General features: G+C 36.3%; 1 protein-coding gene across 2 annotated transcripts in view; it reads right to left on the bottom strand.

Annotated features, from left to right (window-relative positions):
- The window catches only part of nrbp2a (nuclear receptor binding protein 2a), a 31,476-nt gene that overhangs the window by 8,506 nt on the left and 2,412 nt on the right, over nt 1–20,558 (bottom strand). Inside the window, exons 2-10 of one of the 2 annotated variants that reach the window (XM_056239514.1) lie at nt 11,824–11,856; nt 2,515–2,637; nt 2,235–2,336; nt 2,050–2,139; nt 1,886–1,926; nt 1,139–1,233; nt 663–686; nt 222–305; nt 5–60 (exon numbers count right to left, since the gene is read on the bottom strand). In XM_056239514.1, coding sequence (XP_056095489.1) covers nt 5–60; nt 222–305; nt 663–686; nt 1,139–1,233; nt 1,886–1,926; nt 2,050–2,139; nt 2,235–2,336; nt 2,515–2,637; nt 11,824–11,856 — 648 coding nt within the window. The remainder of the gene's footprint in view (nt 1–4; nt 61–221; nt 306–662; nt 687–1,138; nt 1,234–1,885; nt 1,927–2,049; nt 2,140–2,234; nt 2,337–2,514; nt 2,638–11,823; nt 11,857–20,558) is intronic. The other variant, XM_056239515.1, reaches the window with a different exon arrangement.

Raw genomic sequence — 20,558 nt, 5'->3', positions numbered from 1 at the left:
AGACCTCCAAGGCACAGATACCAAATGAAAATATATCGATGGCATAGTCATCTTCAGCAACTGGAGAAGAAGAAATATATTAATGTAAAATTCTTTATTACAAATTATAAGCAAAACAACTTTTCTTTGTTGAACAAAAAAAAAAAATTATTTTCTAGGTTTAAATGAAACATTTCCAGATTGCAAAAGGTGTAAAAATGCTAAAGGCATCAGATACTTACTTCCATACTCTGGAGCAAAAAAATGCTGGTTCCGCATTTCATCTCGATGTTGATGCACATTCCCATGAATCGCCTCAGCAAATACTAAGGGAAACGGAGACACAACATTAAAATTAAACTCTATTTATAACATTATATGGATGGAAGAATTTTAGCCAGTAAACATAAATAGATAAAATGTCTAGCACATGGGCTAGAGTCCAAAATAAATACTCTGAAGGGGGATGTGGGTCTTATTTTCTTTCTTTATGTCTCAGATTGTCAAAGCTGACAAGAAAAGTTACAGTGCGTTACACAACTGCCAGGATTTTGGGCCAATATACGCAAAGCATTGTTTAAGGAAGGAAGGAAAGAAACAGTCTAAGTATGGCCTGTGTTTTCTTTCTGATGAGATAACCACATTCCTGTGCACATGGCATATGGAGCTCACAGTGGACTCACCATTTACAAACAGCCTGTGCCAAACTGAAAGAAAGAAGAGACATAAACATCTATGTTAGAGATGATCAAAAGTCAAATAATTTTGAGCTCAAAGGGATAGTTCACCCAAAAATGAAAACTATGTCATTAATCATGTCGTTCTAAACCCGTAAGCCTAAATTAAATCTGTTCATCATATAAAGCGATCGCGTCTCTTCAAAAAATTTGGACTAAACCGCTCAATTCTTTCTACGATTAGTTCTACGGTCCCTTTATAAACTTTTTGAAGCATCAAAGTGGTAGTTGCGTAGCTGTCAATGGAGAGTACGGAAAGCTCGCAGATTTCATCAAAAAGAAAAAAAAAAATCTTCATTTGTATTACGAAGAAGAATAAATGTCTTACGGGTTTGGAACGACACGAGGGTGAGTAGATGACAGAATTGTCATTTTTGGGTGAACTAACCCTTTAAATAAAAGGTAAAAGACTACTGTCAAACCTGAGCCGATCTTTATGAGGCCGTTGTGCTGAATAAAGATGGTGTCACAGGTCAGGTTACCGTGGATAATGGGCGGGTCACATGAATGTAAGTAACTAAAGAACGAAAGGATAAAACTTCAGTACCCACAAATTACCCACACTAAAAAAAAAAGTGTTTAAAAAATAATAAATTAATTTTTCCATTCAAATGAACCTTTTACACATCAAACTATTTCTCTCATTATAATTTTATTGTAAATATAAATAAATGTAAATTTTATATAAAAGTGGCAAAAAATTGAAAATTGAAGAAAAAAAGCCCAAAACAAACATTTATAATTTAAAAAAAAAAAAGTTTTTCTTTATTTCTAATAAAATTATATAGAGACAAATTATTATTTATAAGAGAATCAAAATTGTACTGGTTTAAAAGCTGAAGTGTGTAACTTCGAGCGCCATGAAACTTTTCCCTCAAACACTCCCCTCATCTGCCATTGGCCAATCAAACAGACAGCCCCGCCCCCAAACTGCCACCATTGGTTGAGTCAGTGTTGCTATGCTAGAATGTTCAAGATGCTCAAACAAACAAGCAATGTTTTGATAGCCACAGAGCCACCGTGTTTACACTTTTGTACAAATCAAACAACATAAAACTGTCTCTATTTATTAAGCTGGGAAAATATTTTTAGTTTACCTACACACTTCAGCTTTCACAGCAAATTTACAGATGATTTTCAGAGATAATATTGAATTCTCAATGTCCTACCTAAGTGCAGAAAGTATCTGCGTGCACCAACGCTTCCATGCCTGAGACACACAGAAAGTACCAGTGTGTTAAGTGTTTGTCATATTTCTGCCAGAAGGTGGTGTAGTCCTCCAGCTTTTCTGCATGAAGGGTTTTCACTTTCAATGTTCGATGAAACGTCTCACCTTCACATTCATAGTTTTGTGGTTTTTCTTTGTCTTCTTCAAAAACTGCTTGAGACTTCCAGATGACATATATTCAGTGATAAAAATCACCTGTGCGGCACGAAAAGAAAGAAGACGTGAATGTCTGAATTCAGGGCAAAGTTCACAGAAGCGTTTGTTTTTATCAGGTGTGTTTTGAGACTCACCCTCGCTCTGCTCTCTCTCATGTCCAGCCAGTACTTGTGAAATTTTACGATGTTCGGATGCTCCACCTGCATAAGGTTCTCAAACATCTCTCGTATCCGCTCCTGCATAACACAAAGTACATACACACTTGGTTTTACATTTCAAGCATTTTGTCTGTCACTGTACCACCATTCCAGAATGATGACGCTCCAATACAGTAACATTTCACAGATGTTTGTGGTGTAGCATGCCAAGTATCCCTCCCAGAATACTGATGTTGGAAAACAAGCATGGTCCTACCTCAAAGGACTTGAAAACCTTCTTGTCTGAAAACTGCACTTCATTCCACACCACCTCCACCCCCTCTTCAGTGTCCATGGCCAAGTACGCACTCTCAATGCCTGGGACATTTCCCTGACTGACCTAAACCAGAGAGAGAGAAAAGAGTGGAAAGAGAGTTTTAGTGCTGCCAAGTTCATACAAAGTACCATTTAGCCAGTGATATCTGCAATATTTACTTCATATTGCACAACTTTCTACAATGTTTGCAAATGTGATATTTTAGTATCACCTTCTAGGTATTGTAAGTACAGGAAATTAGTATTTCTGTGAAAGAACACCCCCTTCTCCACCCCCCTGCTCCACAACTCTCCCATGGTGCAAGTTGTGGTTTGGGCTGTGATGGTCGAGAATGAAAACACAGACTTTGAATGGCCTGTAAATTCTTGTCCGTTTTGGTCTTTGTAATGCTGTAAATGAAGCTCACAAAACAGAAGAGGGCACACTGCTGTTTGCTCCTCAAACACCTCAAGTCTCCACCTTTTTTGGACAGAACCAAACCTTTTATTATCACAACTGTCTAAAGGAAAACAAACGGTCCAGGGTTTTCATATTTTGATTTTCTATATTTATAGCCTGAATTTGCTCCCCTCCTGCTGATCATTGAACACAAGTTATGTGTTTTGGAGACAGACACAACATGATCCATCCAGTCACGCTGAGATACAGCTGCCCTCTAAAAGGCCTTGGTTTGGATTTAACTATCTCAGATTTAAAAACATGACTACAAATTGATAATACCGTTTGGTAGGTTTCAACAAATAGCTTTTTCATTTGTCAGGGCATTCAGGAAAAACAAAATAGGAGTAGAATAATCTGTACATGTTAGAGAGTCATTATAATGGAATGTACTACGCTAAATAGTATCAAGTAGCAATTCAAGCTCAGACAATGTAATTGGTAAAAATGGTAAACTCCATTTATATAGCGCTTTCACAGACCCAATGGCCACCAAAGCGCTTTACATATTGCCTCACATTCACCCATTCACTCACTCATTCATACACCGACGGCGGTGTCAGCCATGCAAGGTGCCATCCAGCTCGCTGGGAGCAGCTGGGGTTAGGTGTCTTGCTCATGGACACCTCGACACTTGGTCAGGTGGAACCGGGGATTGAACCACCAACCTTCCGGTTTGTAGACAACCTACATGAACCACTGAGCCACTTGCATTGACTGCATTGACTGTCACTCGCCAGTCACCATTGTGTTCCAGGCTCAGAGGTTAAATAGTGACCATTAAAAAGACAACCTCAGGGCAACAGTAAAAACAGAACTTTTACTGATAATGGCAGAGCACAGAAAAGTTGGGTTATGTAAGGCAGAGAACACAAGGACACCAAAAACATGTCCAAATACATTTGGAGTTAATTAATTCCCTAGATACTGCACAAACAGACAAGGAATGTCTTTGAAAACAAATAAAAAAAACTTTCAAGTTCCTTCTACCCAGCTGGCGACTACAAATTATGGGCAATCAAAGGCGGCTGACCCTGGATAAGTATTGTACCTCAGCGTGCTCCAGTGACGTATATATAATGTTACTAGGATTTATCAAATTATGGTCTATTAGCCATGGCGCATTTTAAATCAATGTTTAAAATGCAGTATGCATATGGGTTGTTGACATGAGGTCTACTTTAGCATGCCCTAAAACTATTGCAATGTTCTAAAACTATTTCATTTAGGACCTTTTTTTTAAGTCCAATTTTATACAGAACCAGTTCCAAAAAAAAAGGGAATGGAACGACGTCCAGTTCTGCGGCACAACGCCACTACTGAATCTAGTGTGAAACATTGGCTGCGTCCGAGAACTGATAAATGCTGCCTTCAGAGGATGCATTCCAAGATCGGAAGGCATCAAGGCACGTCCGAATGCAATGTTAGTTTCACTTCCTGTCTTCTGAGATACCTCCATCTGATCGATTTTTGAAGGCAGCATAAATGTATCCCTCGCTGCCTTTGACTTTCCAGAATCCTGTGCTTCCATTCTGTGACAGTTGAGCTAGAAAAATAAAGATGGCGTCTGAAAGTTGCGGCTGGTCGTCAGTTTGTGTGTAATGTAAATGTACATAATATTTGATCAACGTTTTTCACTTGTGTCATTTCTAGCAAGAAATGACTATTTTAGTCATTAAATATTCACTTAGTTTTCTCCAAAGCTCGCTCTATTTTGCTGTAGATCATTAAACCATTACGCTACCCCAGAACGCTGTCCGAAATCAGTTTCGTGAGGTACCTTCGTGCGCAAACACTGCCTGCAAAGTCATTGACTGATAGGCCAGCGAGGCAACAAGTCAGCTGCCTAAGCTTTCGGACGCAGCCCTCAAGTGACCAAACAAAGTCTGATTCCCGAACACATGGCTCTTATGAGTCGATTCTTTTAAGTTAATCAAAAACATACAGTGAAATCAGTGTAAACCGATTCCCAAACGAATGACTCTAATGAACAGATTCTTTTAAGTGACTCAAAAACATACACTATGACCAGTTTAATCCGATTCCTGGACAAATGATTCTTGAGTTGGTTGTTTATAAAAAAATAAAAATAAACTTCTAATGTAATCCAATTGCCAAACAAATTACTTTTATGCACAGATTCTTTTAGATTAATCAATATCAAACTTTGTGATTAGTGTACTCCAACTGAACAAAAGACTCATGAGTCAAAACACAGTGTGACCAGTGTAATCAGATTCTAGAATGAATGATTCTTATAAAGCAGTTTTTTTTAAGTGAATCAACAACATACATTGTGACCAGTGTAATTCGATTACTGAACGAATAACTTATAAGCCAGTTCTTTTTATAGCCAATCAAGAACTTGCAGCACAGACAAAAAAATCTAGTGGAATGCGTCAAACTATACCCACAAATAATATAAACCAGTAAAACCACTGTCAAAATGTAGTTGTGGTGTTAAGTTCTGGGTTTGGGGTCTGTCTTGTCTGAAGTTTATAAAGAATGTTTTGAGAATCTGTTTTTGGAAACTTTACCAAATATCAGGAAACACTGTGCCCCCCAAAAAAGCTGATATAAATCTCACACCCAGTGCTTTTAAAATCCTTCCTGACATGAACCCACATAAAAGCTTTTCCAATAAAAACAAAAACATTACGATCTTCATTTCCTGCCCTTTCATCCCCTAACCTGCATCTGTCACAGATACATTTCCAGCTGTATTACCTCTTCTTGCATAAATTATGTAAGAAATCTAATAAGTTGTTCTGTGGAACCACTTTCATCTCTGGAAACCTGACCCTGAATGCTCAATTTTCTCTTCTACATCCTATTAAACATCTGAGGATTAACAGAGAGAAAATGTGAATGGCTTGCATGCATACCTGAATGAATCGGAGCTTTATATCCAGGTACAGCTTTTCAGATATACAATTATCATAAAAAATGGTGCTTCAATTCAGCACACTAACCCCAGATGCATACTGGGCCCCATAGACAGGACTTAACGTTTTGTCTGGGTACAAAGGAGAGCCTCACTCTGTGGCGTCAGGTCACCTTTCTCCATCAAAAAGGTAGCCATCCCATAGAGCACTGATTTTAACTGACATACAGGAGACAATTAGCCTGGGAAAACCCAGACAACATCCGGCAAATTTAGATTTGCTCTGAAAGTTAGTCTGGCAAAGAGCTCATTCAAACCCATTTCCAATCCGTCGAAATCGAGGCACCAATCAGAAACGTTGGGGCGGGCTTTACACGATGACGACAGCGCTGGGATTTTGAAGCAGATTTTGTAGCCTACATTACAAAGATGGATGCCACCGTCGAACATCACTCGTTCGAATCAGCTATCGCGTCTGTTTTAAGCGATTTGAACGTTTCCTTTTTGTTAAAAGCCGAGCAAAGAACAACACACGGAAGATGTTTCTCCGCCGCTCTGTATACGTCATTTCCTTCATCGCTCTGATTGGTTTTAGGTCTATCCGCGACGTCCGTTGGTGACGCCCCTCTGGAAATGATTTGTCTATGACGCTTTGCCAGACCATAACTCAGTTACAACTGAGAATGGTCTGGTTTTAACCAGGTTAGGAGACAATCATGTCTGTACTGTAATTTTGGAACAAAATGGTTTGTGTAACACTCTTAGCTGGAGAGAGACCCATTCCAGATGATCCAGATGTGAAAACAAGCAATCCTTGTTAGCTAAAGTGCCAGTGTCACTCAAGACCACCAAACAGCCTGAGGGGACCACCTACTCAGGGGTCTAGGGGCGGAGATGAACACATTGCATGACACGACATGAAAGACATACAGACCTGCTGTTCTGCATTTTTGTGGTAAAGCTTTCCAAGAATTGAGGAGTTGCCTAAGATGAGCAGAAATGTCCTCTATTTAAATGGAAAACAAGGCACTTTGACCTGCAGCGTGTTTGATGCTATCAATTTATGAGCTGACAGAAACATTTAGAAATGGCCTAAATAGATAGTCTAAGAACCATTGCATTAGCATAGCATATATTTTATTATTTAATGGAACTGTTGTGCGATCAAGACCTGTCTGGAACCACTTTAGCCGTGCGTTTTCCTGAAAATAATTGCACACCTTAGAATGTCCGTCAACCAATCAGAATCAAGCATTCAACTGCCCCATAGTAAAAACGCATGACAAATTTTTAAGATGTACAGAACTATTTAAAACTTTTTTTTTACAACATTTCTATTATACATTTATAAATAGAAATGTTAAATTATAAAATATTATAGAAATTATAAAATATGCATTATGAAATATCACGTTATTATAAATGTTCTATTCATCAAAGAATCCTAAAATTGACTGACAGAGAACTACTTTTATATGCAAGCTAGACACATTATAACTGAAATATACAAATCAAATTGACTCAAGAAAGAGCTGTCGATTAATTAATCGCCCAATTAATTAATAAACAACACAATTACTAACAGTTTACCAATGTGCAATGTAGAGCTGCACGATCACAATCTCAATTCAAAAACCTACACGATCTTATTCCTAAACCACAACGATTCAGCTATCTAAACCTTTGATAAGTTTGATCACTGCGAAACATTCAAATCTGCGTTCGCACTGCCGCTGACACAGAGAGAGCAGTTGCCATGTATAGATCTTAGTCAGGTTAGCTGCCATATTGAATTTAACCAATAGCACGCAATGTATAAAGGTCAGATTTTTAAACTTTTCACAACTCAACTTTTAAAAAAATGTGTATACTGAAAGTAATTTTTCAGAAAGACCTTTCATCAGCTGAACAGTCGGAATGTTGTTAAACAACAGTACAATCCATTGAATGCACTTCATTCTGTCCCTCACAGCCTCGTTTTCATTCCTGTCAAAAAAGAAAAATGGCACTACCCTGACTAAGGTCTATGGGTATGACACAGCTTAACAGACTTAAAAAAAAAAAGTCTTTTCAACCACACAGTATCATTATTACAATAATTCAAATTATCACATTAGTAATGGGATAAAAGTTTACAGTTAGGATATAAACACTGATGTCTACGGTAGCAAATCTACCTTTTGAAAGTAACGTGACACTACAAATAAAGATTGCATCAATTGCATCATTACACCAGTAGTTGGTGAAGGCTGGCTGTTAAAAACGCACTTGTCCAGAAGGAACCTTTTTGCATTCTAAAGTTGTGTCCTAAAATTAAGGTGTTTTGGGTGCAAGTATGTGATATAATATCACATATTCATGGAATTGATTATCCAGTGGATCCAGAGGTGTGTTTATAAGATAATTTTACCGACTCTAACCTCCCACATAGTTCAAGCTATTAAGCTTGCTGAAATGTTGTTGATAAGAGCTAAAAGATAAGTGCATTGCATTAAAATGGAAACAAGACATTGATGTGCTAGAGATCACATATTCAATGAGGGGCAGAGGTGAATTTTTATAAAATCTAGAAAAACCTTTTTGAATTCTATTTAAAAAATTGACACATGATTGATTTTCAATCAATTGATTTGGATTTTCTAACTGTTGATTTTAGATCTCATTTGTTGATGATCTAACTGTTGATTTTCAGTAAATTTTCTAACTTTTATATTGTAGCCTATGATATCTCCCTTTTTTGTGTGTATGTGTTTTTCCTTTGTGTCTTGTCTGACGTTCGTTGGTATTATTGTTATATTTATAAAAAAAGAAGAAGCTATTTTAAAAAAATTGTCATTGAATCGTTCAAGAGGTTTGTTTAAAAACGCTGATTCATCCAGTAATGAAAAAAGAAGTCTTCAGGATTGAGTCATCTTTAATTCAAACAGATTTTTTAAAATAATTAATATACATTAATTAAATATTTTAAATAGACTGCAGCAATTAAAAATTTGTCAGAACCTCTAGTAAATTACATGTTATTTTGTTCAATTGTCTATTCAGAATCATGGGAGATTTTAAACGAAAAATCACGATTCTCAATTTATCCAGAATTGTGCAGCTCTAGTGCAGTGTGAAACCTTTTTGAAAATCTTACAAGGATTAATTGGTAACCCAGGGTTTATATGAATGAACAGCAAAAAAAAAAATGGAACAAGGGTCTTTTTTAATTTTATATATATATATATAATTTACTGGTTTTTCAAACATTAAAAACAGACAATAATAGACAGAAAGACCCTTCAATAAAAATCTGTGCAATATGCAAAAAAATTAAAAATTAAACTAAAGGGGAGGATGACGATATACAAGGCCAACCTCTCCAACAAAGTATAATTACAATAATTACAAAAAGTAAATGTTACAAATCTGAAATTAATAATAAATAAATCATTAGTCCTTGTGGCTAGATAAAGTAAAAACTGGTACCCACATTTTGTTGAACTTTTCAGAATTCCCAGAAATGGTGTATCTAATTGTTTCCAGGTGTAACGTAGAAGTGAGTACGGATAGCCAGTCAGAAAAGAGGGGCGTAGTATTTTTCTTCCACAAAAGCAGGATAACTTTCTAAGCTACTGTTATACTATATTGAACAGGTAATCTTTGGACTGAGATACTCCAGTGAGTCTGACCAACACAAGGGTCTTGTTTATCCTGGTTTAAAAATTACTGGTTAAACATTTCCCTTAAAGTTATTGGGAATAACAAATTGTCAAAAAGGAATGAATCACAATCACTGCTGATCGTCAGGTACCTAGACGCTCTGAGAAGAGCATGCTATCAGTTGGACCATTCCTGAGATTCACACACTTGGCAGTCACTCAAAGGAACTATTCAACGTGGTAATCCTACGGGTAAAGTGTCAAACTCATCAAGCTTTCATTGCATCCTCTACCAGCTTAAGCTGTATTGTGCAACTTTTACCAAAGAAAGAGTGCTGACAGATGCGTCGTATTTTCAACTCCTGCCTCAGGGCGTCCCTCTCCCAAAGCGCTCAACCTTTTATCTTGCACTCACATTTGAAATAAAAGAGTAGGCAAAATCAGCAGTAAGTGATGAATATCGCTGCTTTCGGGTAAACAGAACAAAGTAGGTGTTTTTCTAAAGTAGGAGGATGAAATAAGGCAGGAACCAAAGGAGTTTAAGGCAGGTCTACAGTTGCACTCTTGCGTAATTATGTTGCTGTTTGTGATCTGCAGGATGGTATTGTTCTACACACCAGGATTCAGAAGCCCAAATACAGGCCAGTGGTGCCTAATGCATCACTTTATTACATAAACCTGAACCTTTTAAAAGCCACATCAGGACAAGTGCACCACTGGGTTTGAACATGAGTGACACTTTTGAAGTGAGGATCTGTCACAGCAGGCTTGTAGGATTGAAGTCTGCAGCATTAACCGAGATGAGAGCTCTAGCTTTGAATGAGGGGTTAATGCGAAAAACGATCAATGCTGATGGAGTTGGAGGGATCATAAACAAAGAAAGGGGTAACATGTAGCAGACGACATCAGATGACCTAGTAAAAAGAGAAGTAGAGAGAAGGACAAAAAGAGGAAAGTAAACAACAAAGAGCACAAGTCATGATGTGATGTCCACACAAAACAGTGTTAGTCACCACACTCACGACTCATGAATGCCCTGTATTGTGACGCTAAAGATGTGGGAAGCCATGGTGTGAACCTACTGAAAGCTCTCCTTTTCTAGAGGTTCTTTTTCTTTCTCTACTAGCTTTCGCTTTCTGTTGCTAAGTTCAGAAAACTAGTATTTTCCAAAGCTGTGCCAAGAGAAGAACACCTGCAGCAACCAAACCAAAACTATACAGCTTTGATAAGATAAACAAGTAGTTTTCACCTAACTTTTTGGTTGGTTGAGAGATCAGCCTGAATGCAACAATCACAATCGTGTCTTAAAGACCCCCTTTGGTGAAAATCAAGTTTTTAATGTTGTTTATATGTCAACATTATGTGGTGCTTTTAATATGCTTTAAGACAAGCCATGTGCAAATTCATAAGTCAACACCATTGTATAGTATTTTCTCCTTAAAACTGCAGTGAAAACAAGACAGTCTCAAAAACGTGGTTTGAAATCGCTGGTGTTTCTCACGTCACAAACTACCTTGTAACCAATCACATCAACATAAAGACGGGCTTTAGCATATCATTAACAGCAAACTAGCAGGGAAGTCTCAAGAGAAGCCAGGTTATCCCAGTATTTTCCCGTTCATATGAAAAAAATCGGGTACATTTAGCAACATAGCAGGTTAATTATGTATAGGATTTATATTACAATCTTATGATAAACTATATGCCACAGACATTCTAAGTTGGTCGAAGCATTTCTAAGGATACTGATTTGTAGAAGGCAGCTGTCTGACTCTGAGATGAAGAACGGGAACATGGTTTGTGTAACATTATTAGATGTTTGATAATGTAGTCAAGCAAAAGGCTAATCATATTAATTAGCTTTATTATCATGTGTCCGACGTTGTAGAGAGCGATACATAAAACTCTTTACCATTCTGATATATCTACTTGTATACGAGTTGACTGAGTGAATCTCTGAGCTGGTGTGATATGCATGCATGGATCCGCGTATATTTTGTTCACAGGAAAAACATGTCATTTTGGTGATCAAATATGAGTTTTAAGGGATACAATTATTGACTACAGGGAGACTTTAAAACAAATTAAACTCATGTAAACAAAGATCTCCTAGATTACAAGCTGACACATGGATATGGGAAGCTCCATTTAGGAGTCACTTGTCTTTACTTGTGACATTGTGAAAAACAATTTCAAATACTAAACACATTCTACTCCCTAAAGAGATACTCCACCCAAAAAAAAAAAAAAAAGAAAGAAAAGAAAATTCTGTCATCATTTACTCACCCTCATGTGATTCCAAACCAGTAAGACTTTCTTCTGTGGAACATAAAAGAAGATATTTTTAGAAATGTGTATTTTGTCCGTGCAATGGAAGTCAGTGGGCTCCAATGTAATTGCCTGGATCCCAACATTATTCAAAATATCTTCTTTTGTGTTCTACAGAAATGTGAATGAGTAGGGGACTTAACATGTGATCTGTCGAGCACATTAAAAACAAAAACGCACAATTAAGCATGTGCACATGCTCACACAAAGGCACAGCACGGCATAATCCACAAATGGATCAAAAATGCCATCTGCTCCATGCCTGTTCTTTGTAAATACATAATACTTGTTAAAATATCAGGGGCGATATAAAGAAGCTTAATATTTATCACAAATTAATATTTCACAGAAATGCATTCTATGCACCTGAATTTAAACATTTCAGAATGATTTGCTAATTAATCATTTATCAGTCCGACTCACTGAAAAGAACTCCAAAAAAAGCCCACAAACCCCAAATTATGGCCTTCAAGCAAGTTTTACTCTACACATAGTTAATATCTAGCAGATGAAAAAACAAAAACAGAGCAGAATAAAACAAGAACATTTTAATTTTCAAGCCTGGAAAACACAATTTGATATTTGCAGGCGTTCCATGACCATGGGAACGGTGTAAATAAATCATTAGGGTATAGATTAAATAATGATTTTAGCCATTATTTAACCCTCACCAGAGGAAGTAAAGCTGAAAGCTGGATGGAATTTCAGTTATAACTTGTATCTTACTGCTAGTCAGTCACATGAGATTCATTTGGGATTCTTAAGAGCATGAGTGAGCTGAAATACTCGAGCTGTCATCAAAAGCTCATTCTGTAGACTCACGCATGACACTAATAAGTTCGAACAACCTATCGCTGTCATCTAGCATCTCTAAATTCACATCTATGAATAGAGGCATTGTCTCAACTGATTGAAGAAGCACAGCAGATTACTCTTGCACAATTAATCAGTCCCAACTCCTGACAGAAAGAGTGAATCTTACGCTATTGCAATTGAAGGTGGTAAAAAAAACTGTTCTGCATCTGAAACAGACAGATGGAATTGAAATTGTGTGGCTGTTTTTTTAAAGGACACATTCAGTTTTACTTTGAATTTGCAAAAGAGGAAACTTTAAAAGTGATGCAGAAAACCTAAGTGGTTTAGAAATACAATAATATCTATATTTCTCGAATAGGGTCTCTGCGACATCCAAATCTATACTACTGAAAGCAGTATAACAAAAACCCAATCCAAAAATGAAAATTCTGTCATCATTTGAGGTACACAAAAGAAGATATTTTGACAAATCCTGAGTCAATTCAATGCTGTTTGGATCTGAACGTCTTCAAAATGTTATTTTGTGTTCCACAGAAAATAAAGAAAGTTGGACAGGCTTGGAACAACATGAGCGCATAATTAAATAGTTTTCATTTTTGGGTGAACTATCCCTTTGAGTCAACTTCAACCTAAGCGAATGTTAAGGTTCGGCTAAATGACAATTAAAATGTAATGTACGGGTACAAAACAAATCTCTAAACCAAGAGATCTTTTTAACATTGTTTCACGTAAGGGACTTAAAGATCTTTGAGAGAGGCTTGCACAATCTTCTAGAGCCCAGTGCCAGATACAGCCATCTTGATAATATAGTGTGTCGAAGAAAGATGAGCAGTGGTCAGAATAAGGCCAACATAATTGTTTTCCTAACTGGACATGCTCATGCAATAAGAGCGAGTGAGATAGAGAAATACCATATGAATGGCTTAATGCAGTGAGACAGATGGCGTTTGCTGGTTTTGCTTTACACTGGCCATTAGCCAAGGCGCGCACTCTCTCTCTGTCTCTCTGTCTCACAGACACAGACACACACAAAAAAATTAGTCTGCTGTTCCTCTCCACTGGTTTAATTAGTGTAAATGCATTACCACCACCTATCATTGGGTGAGAGGGTCCATTACCTGTGAGTGTCTGATAATGACAGTACAAATACACCAGGAGTGCATGATCAAAATCTTATATTATGGTTTGAGGGTTATTTTTGACACAGTAATATCTCAATATACAGTATTCAAAAGTTTGGGATCGGAAAGAGTTTTATAATATTTTTATGCTCAACAAGGGTGCATTTATTGTAAAATAAATGTGCAAAAATACAGTAAATAGCAATATTGTGCAATATTATTACAATTTAAATTCATTTTAATACATTTTAAAATGTCATTTATTCCTGTGATGGGATTTGAATTTCCATTTCCTATTATCAATGTTGAAAACAGTTGTGCTGCTTAATATTGTTTGATGAATAGAAAGGTCAAAAGAACAGCATTTTGTTAAAAATAGAGATATTTTGTAACATTATAAAAGACTTTACTGTCACCTTTGATCAATTTAATGTGTCCTTGTTGAACAAAGCATTAAAAGTACTAAAATTATTACTGACCCCAAACTTTTGAACAGTAGCGTAAATATCATTGCTTGAAACTCAAGCCTGAAATGTTTTCTGGAAATTCAAATATCATTACATTTAGGGATGCACCGAAATGAACATTTTGGCTGATACACATGCCCAATAATTCTTTATATTTGAAAGCCGATAACCGATATATTGGCCGATAAATCTAAATCCATATCCAAATTTGAGGGCCTGATTACAAAACAAAAGTTTCACCATTAAAAGTCATGTCCCAAGCACACAATTATAATAATTTTATCATTATAATTTTATGTAGCCTATATGACAGACTTGCGCTGCACATGGTGCACTTCACTGTATTTTCCTTTTTAATTGATTCCAATCAGCATGCATCTGAAGTGTCTCAGCTGAAGGAAATAATCCATTATTTATAGGCTTTAATATGTTAGCCAAATTTTCTTATCGGGCCGATAATGATAACATTAAAAATGAACATATAACGGCTGATGCCGATATATCGTGCATCCCTAATTACATTTTCATAACAAATGAATGATAACTGGGATAATTTCAAAATCAGCTTGAGATTCCAAACAGTAATGTATTATAAATATGACTGGATGAATCACGTATGTTTCCTGACAGTGACGGTGTGACTGCACAGTAGAAGAAGCATTGTATTGTCAGACAGAAAGGTCTCGGACTAAATCTAAAATATCTTAAACTGTGTTCCGAAGATGATCGGAGGTCTTACGGGCTTTGAACGACATGAGGGTGAGTCATTAATGACATAATTTTCATTTTTGGGTGAACTAACACTTTAATGAGCCACATTGTGATCCACGTTGCTCCCATTATAATCAGTGAACCCGGCGGCAGTGGCCTAAACTGTTTACATCGCTACAGTAAATAACAACAAATAGCATCTTAGTAAATATTGTAAAAGTGCAAATAGTAAATGATACTATTTAGATGAAGTGCAAATAGACATGATATGCTATTTGTACATGATAAATTATCTGAGCAATAGTTGGCAGAGTTAGTGAAAACAGTCTTTACCAACAACACTAAATAGCATCTTTGAATCTGATGACAACATCAACGTCATAAACAGGTATAACAGAATCTCTACCATTTCCCAGCTATAATGTCACAACACACAGCACACAGTGCAAAGAAATACAATCTAAAAACATCAAATGTCTATGGGTGATCCGTGTAAAAGCAATTCTGTGAATCATAATAAAGCTTTATCCAAAACAATTGCTTTAGTTTGAAAGGTTGAGTGAATGTGGGCAACACCCATAGTTTTCTATCTGTAATCCTGACAGAATATTCTGGCTACTCGCCTGAAACACAGCGAATCTCTTAAAGACCGAAAAGTGAGCTATTTTAAGGCAATCCTTTTCCTCCCATAGCCTCACTATGAGGGCCTCCAGTAGAAAGGTTCATTCCTTTCTGGGGAATGGCAAAAGACTCTATAAGCAACTGTGAAAAATGCAAACTACCCATTAGCTTATTCACCTTTAAGACCTCAAGCAGATAGTTTGCATTATTCACAAATGCTTGTGGAATCTTTTGTCATTGTGAGGACTGAATTAAAAAGGCAGGCTAAATGCAAAACTAACTTCACCTTAAGCAACAACTGCCTGATGCTATATATGGAAATATGGAAAATATGAAAAATATACACATACACTGTAATATTAGCCTGTGTGAAAAAGTTCTCAACTGTTTTTGCTTCAAGACCCAAATTTGACTGTATAATATATATTTATCCAACAAAAATGCTAAATTATTAACATTAAAATAAGCCTATTTATTTTGCTATCCTTAATGTGCATGTTATATGGTTACTAGTTGCATCTCATTTGCATTTACCATTGTTTCCTGCGGCCCTATCAGAACAGATCTACCACGATTTTTGTGTCACAAACCATCAGTTCAGAACCACTAGTCAAAAAGACCAACAACAATGAAACTAAATGCTACTATGCAATTGGCCATTACATTGCCATGTCAAAGCAAGTGAAGTGTTTCCTTGAGAAACATGATCATGAGATCATTGGGTTGGCAAGGCTAATCCATTGGCAATGTGCAGTTAAAGACAACATTTACTATGTGCTAGTGAATGTGCTTTCATTTGTGTTGGTGTGTGCGAGCCAAAGACAGAAAGACCGGAGAGGGAGACAGAGATGATATGCATGCTGAGCAGAATGACTAAGTGTACGCAGATTTGTGTCAATGAGGGTGCCTGTAACGCAAAGCCGTTTGTAAATGCAGGCATAGCCATGAAAAGCACTTGCCTCTGGGAAAATTTTACAGTCGCAGATCTAACTGTTAGAACATTTCATTAGCACTGCTCATTAAACACAGAGACTAGGTGAACTTTAGTCCTACTGAGCCTCCTCACAGGCTAATTATTCTCTTCCTATACACTGATGTCCTTAGGAAAGTGATGATGACTGGGCTTTTTTAGTTTCTGGGATGCGTCTCATTTTGCTCAGACAAGAAATCTGCTATCTGCTGAGATTACGACAAAGCGGAGATGCTAATGCAGATCAGGCCGACTCATGTGCACACTTTTCGCCTTCTCCGATTTTCCATTGACTATGTAATCTGTAACCCAGCACACTCCTTTGGAATAGATTTTGTTATTGCAGTGTTGAAACTTTAGGGAAGACAGCTGATAAAAAAAGAATGGTTCAACATTAAGTTTCAAATCTTACATTATACAACAATTACTATGGTCCTCGTAATAGGTTGATCCTGATCCATAAACATATTGTGTTTAAAATTAAGGAAACTTCTTGTTTATTTAACGGCTGTATAAAAGTACCAAAATAACTGTGCTGTACCTACAACCATGCTGTGTATCAGCCATGTATCAGATGAAATTGCAAGATAAGTTTAGTAAGTCTTATGAGAAAGTCTCATGAGAAAGAGCAAAACGGTGGAAAACAGTTGCACAACAAAAGTCTTTAAGAGCAAAGCCAAGCTGGCTGTGTTCACATAAATCTCTGTAATGACTATTCTGCCGCCTCAATTAATACTCAACTTGAAAATGTGCTAATTCACAACAGAATACCGATATAAAGAAAGTTAGAATAAAAGCTAATTGAAACCAACAATGGACTCGATTTGGACTCGTTCGAATGTGCCATTCCCATGTGAAAAATAACACTTCACCACCAGAAAACATCATTGCTCGCCCATCTGTCCACTGAGTCATTTTCACCTCAGGTTTCTCATTTACACACATGTGCTCGCTGCTAATTAAGTGTAGAGATTGAACTGTGGTAAACGTCTGCTCAAAAAAAAACTGTTGACGTGGTTTCCCAGAGGGGAAATTTTGTCTCAGATGCATCTTGTAATAAAATAGTCTTGATCTATAAAGTGAATGTGAACAACATAGCTCTGATAAATTGGTCTTGGAGGTCTGTGTGAAATGTGTACATAAAAAAAATTAAATGTCCAACTTTCTATTGTAGACTTTTTTTTTTTGCAGTTTGTGATTTTGAGATCTCTTAACTCATGGAGACTCGTGGCTTTTTCTCAGGAGAAACATCTGAGTTGCACTAGACTTCCATTCTCAATTTGCTCACCATTTAATGTTGTTGGTCAAAGAAATGAGATATCAAAGAGGTTGTTTTTTTTTTTAACTATGGAGAGTGCTAAAACTATCCGCAAGTAAAATTAGGGATGCACGATATATTGGCCACCATTTCGGTATCGGCTGATATATGTTCATTTTTAATGTTATCATTGTCGGCCCAATAAGAAAATTTGGCTGATATATTGAAGTTGATAAATAATGGATTATTTCCATCAGCTGAAGACACTGAGGTTTTGAATTGCTTGAAATATGATTGGAATCACTTCAAAAAAGGAAAATACATTTCAGTGCAATATGAGCAGTGCAAGACTGTCATATTATAGGTTACATAAAAATATAATAAGAACATTATAATTGTGTTGTTGGGACATGGCTTTTAATGGTGAGACTTGTTTTTGTAATTAGGCTCTCAAATTATATACAAATTTGGATTTAGATTTATCGGCCAATATATCGGTTATCGGCTTTCAAATAAAAAATTATCGGTTATCTGTATCGGCCAAAATTTTCATATCCCTCAAATTAATTGCAGAAGTTTTTGCATTGATTCAAAATATTTTTTTAATTCTTTTTATTTTTTAATTCTAATATAATTTTAAGTCTTTTTTTTTTTTAAATGTAGTAAAGCCCACTCTACTAAACAAACAAAGCTGGTAATCCTAATGCCACAAGGTTGAAACTGTCGAAACAAACATTAATGCCAGAGTTTTGTAACAACCCAAAAAACTCCCAACATTACATCATTTCACATTACATTACGATTGGGATAGTTTTGGCCGTGATTGGGAGGCTTTTGAATAGCAATTGAACAGGTTTTGTTACGTAAACCTGGCAACCCTGGCTGTGATGCATGATCCTTGTCTTACCATTTAAATGTCATTGAGAAAAGAAAACATCCACCCCCAACAAAACTTTCACTCTTGTTGTTCAAGTATACTGTCCTTCTCTTAGCCAACCCTTTGCGCTTTGGCACCATTAACGACACTGACGCAATAAGAGAGTGAGCCACATACTAATAACATTCTTCCACTTACAAGCTATTCACAAAGAGAAAATAATTACTAGTTGTGTTGCAGCCACTTTGTCCCACTGTTTTTATCCACTTTAGAATTTTCCATCTGTATTGCTTTTCACAATCAAGTGTCAAGAAAAAAGAACACATAAGGCGCACCGAGTTGAGACTCACCCCTGACCTCTAAAAAGAAACTTCAGACGGCTTGTAAACATAACATGAAAAACTTACAGAAATATGCACATAAAGTGAGTCCCGTATATTATATTTCACGCTTTTGAGTACACTGTAAATAACAGACATTTCAAATTAAACTATTTTGTTGGCTTAACTTAAGCGCAATTGTTTGCTTATTTTATTTGTTTTAATTAAATTACTTTTACACAGTAAACACAAAAGTTGTTTTTTTTAACAAAAAATAAAACTGTCAGAATAAAAATTACTTTAAATATCATGTAATATAATAATTTCAAAACATTATATACTACCTGCTCATATTTAGGGTATATAATGTATATGTATGCCAGTTACATTTTTATATAATTTTGAGAAAATTAAAAAAGTTAAAACAATATTACTTTAATCACAGATTTGAGTTTCTGCCTTTAATTGTTACATTGTTTAAATTAATAAATTTTGTATATGTACATTTCTGAAATATATAACAAACTTAGACAGTTACCTCTGATAACAGATCACTCTAAATTGTAGTGTGGACTGACTCATGCATTTTCTGTAAAGCTGCTTTGAAACGATGTGTATTGTGAAAAGCGCTATACAAATAAATGTGAATTGAATTGACCTCATGTGAGTTATAGGTTGTTCTGCCCTCATGCAGGCCATGCAGGCCCTGCTGCCACCCTAAAAATGAGTTTTGCCACCCCAAAGCTGACCAGTGACACAGCTCATACTGATGTACAAACAATTTTAGGTTTTGGTTTATGGAGGGGCGTCAACTTAGTCAACATCCCCATCGGCTAATAAAAGATTATCTTACTTCGATTAGGTCACTTTAAAAGCACATATCGAAAATTAACCATGTCTGATATTATTTCATTCAGATAAAGGCGCATTTCTGTCCCTGCAGTAGGCTAAGTGTAAAAGGCTAACTGAATTTCACAGACTGGAGGGCATGCTGTGCCCTTGCAGTACAACTGAAGTGTTGAAAGAAGAACGCACTCTTGTCCACAGGCCCGGTTCCACAATCAAATTACTGAATATGCTTCTGAAATTAATGAGGGTGCTCTAGTAGAGTGCAGATGTAATGTGTAAGCATGCAACCACCATAACAGGAATAGCAATGTACAGTGAGAGATTTACAAGATTTAAAAGTTATTACTTTTACAAATAGCCTAATTGCAGCAGCATTTCAAAAAAAATATTTTGATAGGAAAATTCTAATATTTTAATCTATTAATCTACATTTACATTGCTTAATAATACACATCTATTTTGATACATTTGTGTCCAGTCGATTGCCATGGTTACCAATATGTCAATCACTGCAATTTCGAGAGTGAATCCTGCATTTATATGTGGAAGTCACTTCCAAACTCTTAGCAGCATTAATTTTAAACAAAACTTTTATTCAAAATCTGAATAGATTATATAGCCTAGAAAGTGCACAAAAAACCGCTCCCTTTATAATGACTAAAAAGCAGTCATTCATCTCAGTT

This window comes from Rhinichthys klamathensis, unplaced genomic scaffold (assembly GCF_029890125.1).
Source record: "Rhinichthys klamathensis goyatoka isolate OS25496 unplaced genomic scaffold, OSU_Roscu_1.1 h1tg000566l_1, whole genome shotgun sequence".
NCBI classification, from domain to species: Eukaryota; Metazoa; Chordata; class Actinopteri; order Cypriniformes; family Leuciscidae; genus Rhinichthys; species Rhinichthys klamathensis.
This window is presented reverse-complemented; position numbering and strand designations above follow the sequence as displayed.